Source organism: Glossina fuscipes, unplaced genomic scaffold (assembly GCF_014805625.2).
Source record: "Glossina fuscipes isolate IAEA_lab_2018 unplaced genomic scaffold, Yale_Gfus_2 263, whole genome shotgun sequence".
NCBI classification, from domain to species: Eukaryota; Metazoa; Arthropoda; class Insecta; order Diptera; family Glossinidae; genus Glossina; species Glossina fuscipes.
The window spans coordinates 398,013-407,373 of NW_023998606.1; the positions used below are offsets into that span (position 1 = coordinate 398,013).

The 9,361-nt window shown below is 32.5% G+C and overlaps 1 protein-coding gene across 1 annotated transcript in view; it reads left to right on the forward strand.

Annotated features, from left to right (window-relative positions):
• The first annotated feature begins 261 nt into the window (after window positions 1-261).
• Window positions 262-9,361, forward strand: part of LOC119642862 (cytochrome b561) — a 41,974-nt gene continuing 32,874 nt past the window's right edge. The window contains exons 1-3 of the mRNA XM_038042163.1: window positions 262-325; window positions 693-930; window positions 7,294-7,445. Of these exons, the coding sequence (XP_037898091.1) occupies window positions 7,324-7,445 (122 nt within the window). The 5' untranslated portion in view covers window positions 262-325; window positions 693-930; window positions 7,294-7,323. The remainder of the gene's footprint in view (window positions 326-692; window positions 931-7,293; window positions 7,446-9,361) is intronic.

Sequence of the window (9,361 nt, forward strand, 5' to 3'; positions counted from 1 at the left end):
TTTGCAAATATTGTACAAACTTATCTATCTATCTTCTATACGGAGTCTGAAATAGCTTGTCAACATACATTCAGTTTCAGTTGTTGTAGCATAAGAAACGAATGAGCAGAGAGTGCATTAATAAAAAAGATATAAGTAAAGATTACGAGTACATTGCATTTAAAAGACATAAGTATTAAAATTTAAATTTTACGAGTTATGAAAAAATATTAAACAAAAAGAAAATTATAAAAAAATTATTGTATTTAAAAATATTTAAAGGTTTTCTTGAAAAAAAAACTTTGCCGGTTCATGTACATATATTTAGCCGAATGTTCCTGTTGGGGTAGGTTAGTTGTTTTGCTCTCGTTTGTTTTACTTTCTTCCTCCGCAGCATCTCTGGATATTATATTCTCGAAAAAAAATAATAAAAAACAAATCAAGGTGTATATTACCGTATGCGCTTTTTTATACAATTTAAGAGTGTAGGCTGAAGTAGAGGAACGGTGTAGTTTAAATAGATAAAAATATAACCGAAGATTATTGAACGCTAAACACTAAATAAAAACGGACACCTCATTATACATCTAGTTAGCACTTATGTTTGACATAGAAAAGAAACTCGAAGGCAACAATTTACTAAACAAACAAAGAGTTACAATTAACTGCAATCTTAAAATCCCTCAACCTTTATTTCATCACTATTTTCACAGTTACTTTACTCGCCTTTTGCGCTTGCTAATCAATGTAGCAATATTATAAATAGAAAGCCAACTAATATTTTGAACTAAAAAACATATGTAAAAGAGAAAATCTACGGATTTAGTACCTAAACTTGCAAACGAAGAAAGAATCGCTGCCGTTTACTTTTACCGGCTCAAAGAAGCAAAAGTATTTACCGTAACCCAAATTAAAAAATAGAAAGTTTGTATATACCATCTATCAAGGAAGGTAAGTTATTGAACACTATTTTATATAAGTTTAAAGTATTTCGAACTCCACCTAGTGTGATTATAACAGAAAAGTGCTCTGCATTCATTCGAAGAAGGGTTGATGAAAGGTTGAGTTTAAGGAGTGCTCAATTTATTCGCTATTGTTTTTAAATAAAGTTGCCATTCTATTGTAATCAAACTAAAAAAATTGCCTAGAATATTCTGTTTTGAATTGAGAATATTGTTATAAAATTCGTTTTTCTAAGAGTGCGTATCACGGGACCGTGGATATTTTGTTCAAGAGAAATAAACTTCAAAGTTCTTTTATTTACAATTCTATTCCTTAAGAGTGGGATCATTTATTAACAATTATTTTCCTTAAATGTAGGATCATTCACAATTTATTTTGGCCGCACTCTCAACTTCTCTGTTCTTGCTCGACTAACTCTCTCTTCCACAAATATTCTAATTATACACATTTTTACAAGCATGTTACCGTACCCAAATTTATAGTTTTTAGACTTAATCCCTGTCTGTCTTCCCCGTTAATCGTTTACATCGCCGTGCAGGTGCACGACACGCCGGGGAATGTGCATTTAGTTTTTCCTTCTTTAGGGAAAATTAGCTGAAATTAACTGGATTTGGGATTTTCGTAACAAAATAGTTAATGTGAACAGAAGCATTTTTTATATACTCTTGTGTAACGAACATACACTTTCGAAGGGAAATTTGAAATATCCAAAAACTCAACTTAGTAGGAAATCCTCATATATTGCGCAACTGATCTAGAACTATTGTTGTTCTATTGAATCAGATTTCGTCGAAATATATAGACAGGGAAAGCATGTGGCATTAATCTACTTCTTTTTACGCTTCTTGAGGTCTTATACAAAAATGTGGTATGTAATTGTGTTAACAAAATTAAATTATGATGGAAAGACAGTTGATAGCAAAAAGTAAATCTGCATTCATAATCAAACATATGCAAAATGTCAAATTCGATGTTCGCTCATTTAGTTACTCTTTCAAGTTATCCAAACTCGAAGTTCACTCATTTAGTCACTCTCTCAAGTTACCAAATTGGAAGTTCAAATACATTCAAGTCATCCTACGTACGTGCCATCTTCTTTTAATGATACCTCATTAGTATTTTGCGCATCAAGAGGATAATTCTGAAAAGAATCATTCACATTAAAGTGTTTTGGTGCAAGAACGAACTGCATTTTAAAATGGTTCCGAAAGGACAACTTTTTCGACCATTTCCGATATAAGCCTGTTTGGATAACATCCGCTGGATTTATGTATAGTCAGAATACACTCTATTCCTTTAAGCGAAGGGATATTATTGTAATTTGGCTTCTTTGGCTTGCAAGATAAAGAAGACGGCTTAGTCATGACATCAATCAGTTTGAACACGAACTCGAATTAGTCACGCCCTTTTGTTATGGGAAATATTAAACATATTTTACACTATATATTGATTGAATTTTAAAATGTAGTTCATCGGTAATAAAGTAAGTAAAATAGCATAAGGTTAGATCGACTTAGTTGATCATCACTCTAAGAATATCACCAAAAAAAAAATACGTGAGAAGTTCATTTTTCTGAAAATTTTACAATCGAAATAATTTTATAAAAAGGCGATTACCCCGAAACATAATTGAATGCTTTTCATTATTCTTGTTATATGTATAATACCTTTTGCAGGCTGTCTTTGGCGGATTAAGAAGAATTTAGGTAATTTCACACTAAGATTTGTGTATTCAGATTTCGTTTAAATCAACTTACGGGGATCCTTATTCCTTTAGCAATTATAAGCAAGTTTTTCCAATTATTATTTGGATTATTAGCTTGTATTGGAGGTTTCAACGTTGTTTCTTAACTTAAACGCCAAAAAAAAACAACAACCAGAATTTCTTTAAAAAGAGAAGAAAAGTAAGAGACGTGGAACGTTAAAATTGTGACCGGAAAGCCGAGTGCTCCAGAACTTTGAAATATCGACCTATTTTTTAATCTCTGCTTTCCAATTTGGCAGACTGTAATCGCAAAATGATTACTTTTTGAAAAGAGAAGGAGGATAGAACAGGACTCAAAGAGATATATTGCGCTCCGTAAGGAAAGGCAATTGATGACCACACCATAAAGCTTTGCAAACAAGCGAGCAGAGAAGCGACGGAAAGCCAACATGTGTGCATTTTCACAACCTCAGGATGAGTTTTCCTAAGAATTTTCGTTTGTGTTTGCTGTTTTACTTCATCAGACACATACATGTATGCATATGTGGTTGAGAGGTCAATAAAACCAAATATCAACAACAAGTTTTTAACACAACAGTCCAGACGCGAAGGCAAACTTTACGCAAAAAAAAACAAAAAAGTTATGTAAAAAAGGAAAACTTATAAATCATAGGCCAGACGTATGTACGCAATGAAACGTTAAACGGCAAAAATGTATAAACAGTTGTGTCACAATCAAAATACGTAATAAATACATAAGTGGCGACATCAATTAAAGTTGCAATTACAATTAAATATATACTTAGCATTATTAACTACTCTTGCTATGTAAACATAAATGCAACGTAAGGCTATTACGTTGGTTAACGTTACGCTTTTGGCTTATTGTACACTATTCAATGCCAATAGACAGAAATTACTGAAACTCAGGAAAAACGAAAAAAGAAATTGACAATTTGTCAGAAATTTTGTAATTTTCTCTGTTTATATAGAAAAAACATGCATGAAAATTGGCAAGGGGTATAGAATTGATATGTACTTAAATAAAAATTTCTTCTTTTTTTTTATAGATTTTCATAAAAATTCAACATTTTTCTACAAATATATATTTCTTTTTATACCCATCAGCAGGCAGGCTGAGGGGCATGTCCGTTAGGTCAAAACGCTTGTAACACCCGGAACCAAATCTAAGAGAATTCTAAATCGATTTAAGCATGTCCGTCTGTTTGTCTGTGGCAAACATTTGCTATTTATGTGGGATATCTTAGAAACTTGGGTTGAGTCTAAAAAACTGGGAAAGGCAAAAAAATAAGCGAACTTAAAAACGAAATACATCATTTCCGATATAGAAATTGGTTGAAACTATCTGAAAGGCGTAGACGAGGGATCGGTAATACCGTAAATAACTCGTCAGAAATATGTACTGCTCTTCTGTAATTAAAATTTTTATAATATTGAAACTCGTAAAGTTTTTAAATCCCTAAAGCGTGTGAGACAGGAAACGATTCTACTTCCACACCTAAGTGCGAAGCTCTTCCAAGTGAAGTTATGGAGAGAGCCATCATCGATCAATTTTACATATTGACTAATTTTAGGCTTGGGATTTGCATATGGAGGTTTTTGTTTTATGATGCTTAAGAGCGCCACTTAACCTCAGCAGAAACTCTCATTGTCATTCTCCTTGAATACTATTGAGACTGATAGGGAACTAAAAATCTGAAAGTTGTCGCATATAATCTGGGCTGACATTCCGATATTATGGTTGAATGGTATCCAAAACGGCAAACAGATAAGTGTAACCCACATAATCTTATACAAACAACAAATGCAAACATATTTATTTTTTAATTGTACTTGCTACGATTTTTTTCCACCACTTCGTCCCATTTAACAAATATTGTCATGCGGTTTCTGCTATGTCGTCCCATTTAACAGATATTGCCATGAAGATTTTGTTGTTGCTTTCATCTGAATTAAGCTTACATGGCAATGCGCATACACTAAGCTTTTACAAGTATCTGATCGGGCTTTGAGATCGCTGTGCTCTGTTTGACAACAATATGTTCGAAAAGAACTTTTTGTTATATTCTCTTTAATTATATGTGCTATTGAAATTCTCGCAATTGCAAACATTTGCGAAAAGCCAGAAATCGATATTCTCTGGCTGCAAACATCCTTTTAATAGTTATTTGTTGAAAATTGTGGACATTCGTAATTCGAAATTACGAATATAAGTGTGAATGTATGTGCTCTATTTGTTTAAGAGTTAAGATATCATCTCTTCTACTATGCATTTGCCGTCCGTTTACCTACTTTTTTTACTTCTGCTCAATCATCTCATCTATATGAAAAAATATTTCATTCGCCTCAAAAAAAAAATTAGTTGCAACCTTTTCCTCGTCGTTTCCTTACCATTCGTTTTAAATCAAACACTCCAACTTCGGCACATAGGTTCCCAAAAAAATTTCCAAAAAATAAAACAAAATTAGAAGAAAATTTTTTTTATTCACTCCCAAATAAGCGTGTATGCAACACCTAGAAAAACTCTAAATCGGCCCACCTTTTATTATACCGTAGACTGTCCTTCTGATTTTCTTGTGTTCAATTCGTAGTCCGCTATTTTCGATGAAATTTGGGGTGGTTTGGGGTATTTAATGATGGGCGGTGGCCCGCCAGTATGCTTTTAATTTTTAAAATTTTTAAATATTTTGCTAACTTTGTAAACTGTTTTTCAAAAGCTTTCTAAAATTACTTATTATCGCGTTAAACTAAAACTAAAAAGTTATTTTCTGTCTCTTCCATTCTCTTTGTCCAATTTTTTAATACAGTTGATAAACCTAGAAGTAAATTTTGCAAAATTTCAGAATTTTTGATTGTTTCAAAAAGGCGGAGGTAATACATAATTTAACTACCAGAAAACCCATTTATAAAAACAAATATTACAATGCCATAATATAACACTGCACCGCCGACGCATACACACCCAAATGTGTACCCATCTGTTAATAGAAACCATGGCCCGCAAGAAAAGTACAACAAGCAATATTTCTTAAACCCCTATGGCAATCCTATACACGCATAATTATGCACAAGATTACACATGCACATTTAAGTCTGGTGCCAATATGAATCTAAACAAAATACACAAACTTTTCGATGAAAATAAACAAGTTAATTATTTCTAGCTTATCCAAAACCCCGCATGCATATATTGCCAATAAGTACAATTAACTCGTTGCTTTAAGTATTTAAATCAGACGACGAGCGATTCAATGGAGGAACCAACCATTTATTATTGATTTTTATAGCAAAAATACATTTTAAAACAGCTAATAGTATTGCTTTCGATTTCAAGCGTTACAAAATACATTTCTTGCATAATGTGGCAGAAGAACTAAAGTCTTCCGTGCCATCTTTTATTGTGCCAATTTCAGTGACAGCGGGAAAGCGAAAACGTGTGTACGGAAAAATAAGTTCCAACATTTATTACAATTGCAAGCCCGTAGGACTCCGGGAACCCAACTTCAACATATAAAATCATGGGTCGATGGAAATCATAGAACAGGGTACAGAGTGCTCAGTTCATAAGATCACCCGTCTGATAAGTAAGTTTCGTCTGTCCGTGTGTTTTTTTTTTTAGCACGTGTATTCGTTTAGGGCAACAGTCTGTGGAGTGTCTATGGAGTAGAGATAGAAACCGCCACACACAAAATAAGGCTCGTTCTTTTTATCAAAAAGTAATACAAATTCTTTGTTTTTGTGAATATTCCACATGCGTTTCATCCATCTTTAACATTCCAAACTTTCATAGAGCTTAGTAGATTTTTCTTTCCAGCTTGGTGAGTACACATCAATATGTTAACATAAAATTACCTACCGCGTCAACCATATATGGACGACGGCAAAAATGCTTAAAAGCCTGCGTCACCATACTTGGGTGACACTTATTTGACTTAAGAGGTAAATTAGTAAGTATTTCGAAAGATAAGATAACCCTTCTACTTTTCTTTTTACATCACAAAAATTAGTGAAAAAGTTATAACACAAACAAGTTTCAACTACTCATTGCTACTGAAAAAATATTTGATAAAGGAGAAATTATTTTTGAATGTCAAACACTTTCTCAGATACTTCTTTGTTGAAAAAAAAAAAGTAAATGAATGTCGTGAAATATTCTGCTCTATATGTTCTTCTCATCTTAGAAAAAGATATCTATCTTTATAAACAGGTAATAAAAAAAAACTCGCGTGATGGTCAACTTGTTAATAGATCCGAATGAGCTTTGCTTAGGTAAAACATGTTGTAACATATGCATCCCATGTAGTTCGTCTTCTTCTTTGAATTAATGCTTCGCTGCATAATTTTGCGAGATGCAGAGATGAAAATTTATGTTAATATTTCATAAATAAAAAAGAGGAGAGAAAAAAAGCTTTTTCAAAAGGAAAGAAAATGGGCGACATACAGCTATCGTGTGGAGAGTTCAACAATCTCCTAACGATGTATTCCAGCTTTTCTGTCATAATTTATTTTTCCTTTTCGCTTCAATATTTTTTTTCATTACTAACATTTACGTAATAGAGTAACAACACGACATATGTAAAGATATATATATAATAAAACATTTAATTTCCTTTCTTTACTTGTAGATCTATTACAAAAAACTTACGTCATTTAAAATGGAAACGAATTCGGTAAGTCCTTTACCACCACTCGATGCTCCACTCGCCATGATGGAAAATGAAAAGACGCCACCAGGGACACCTTCAGTTACTGAGATGCCACCGCCACCCGATGAGAAGTAAGTTCTTTCTAAAATTTTGAAAATATGAAATTTCGTGGAGAATTGGTGATTCTACCCCAAAGAAATCAAGGTAATAACGCAAAATTTAAAACATTTAATTCAAAAAATGTTGACGACGCATATCGGTTTAAGACTTGAAAACTGGACTGGTTTTAGGCCATCTAACAAGCTCTATAAAAATATTTAGAATTATTGACGCACACTGTCAACAACATTTTTTCTCAGATAGAATCATTTCGCATACTGGGTAACATGATGCGTTTTTTGCTTGTTTTAACCTAAATCTGCTGAACGATGGAAATACATAGTTACTACTAATTTATGCGTCTTTACATTGACCTGTCGTCTGTATTTGTACAATGATAAAGTACATCTTGCTGCTGACTTTATTAAGTATAATATGTTAAATAATGTGACAAACAACAACAAAAAATTACAATTTTCTTGTTATCTTATTAGAAAATATTTTGCATTATTTTCAATTCACATGAGAGCTAAATAAATTTGTGTGTTCAACTTTTGTTATCTTTGCTGCTGTATTCTGGATGCATGAGTTAGTTCTTATCTAAAAAGAGGTACGATAAATAACATGAAGCAAATTACTAGAAATTTGATTAAAGGTGTACTTTTTCGCAAATATCAATAGAGAAGAAGATAGATAAACGTAAGACAACAGATATTATCATGTCATCTCAGTTTATTCCGTTCCTAAAAAGCGAAGGCGAGCATTTGCTTGAAATATTCCTTAACTTTCCCCTACTAGCCGTCCCATATATCCTTCGCATCACACTTACGCTACACATATTTGTGCCAGTTTAAATAAAAGTTAATTTTACTTTATGCAGTAGACATACGTAACATCGACTACAGTTAATCCAGGAGACGCTGGCAGCGAACGTTCAAGTATTTCAACACATTATTTAAAAGATTAAAATGAAAACAAGATTAGAAGAACATTCCAAATAACTCAATACTCATTTAAAATTCGCGTCTTTACTTCAATAATTCACCTGTTATGTAGGAGTTCGTGTATGAACACATTTGAGTATATAAACCATATTTATTTTAAGTAATACGTTGCTAAATCGACTTCTTTTAGTTTCATTTCACATCTTATTTCCGCATTTAGTTCGTTAAGAAGGTTTGTAAGTAATTCATCATGTTTTCCTTCTGCTTACATCTTAGATGACATTTCCATTTTTTGGTTTTCTTAGCGATATTCAATTATTTTAATTATTTTATAATTAGTCATTTATTTTATAAGTTCTCCCCCCAACAAGTATTCATGTATACAAGGTATAGAAGGTAGGCCTAAAAATACTCTAAACAAAGATTTGTTGAAATCTTGTTTTCCATGTCGTTGGCTTTTTCCAGTGTTGTTCGATTGCATTATCCAGTATGCGATTTTCTAGTTACCATTATTGGATTTTCCCTAAATTAAAGTTTGTTTATTGTATAGCCGATATTCTCCGTAATTTGGTTCGTACCGACACTCGTACCGGGGACTTTTTACTTATTAGCACAGAGCTCGATCTATTGGGCGATCTTGAAAGCTACTAAATGAAAAGCTCATGGTTTTAGTTACGGTAGCTTTCGTAACATTGGGAACACTTATCCAATCTTATTATTATTATTATTATTATAATCTTAGACTAATGAAATAAATTCTTAGACTAAAAAAAAGACATTGAGCACTATCAACACAGGCTATCGGCTCTAATATAAATAAATGTACATTAGATAATGAGCTTAGTAGTATTAATAAAGTAATATATTGAATTGATATTCTGTTCTGAAGCTGATGTTAGAATGTCCAAAAGGTTAGTCGCTCCAAATGCAATACTTCTAGCCAAGGAAAAGTTGAGTCAGTCGCAGAGACTGTGCTTTATAGTTAGAGTTTGACCACAACTGCA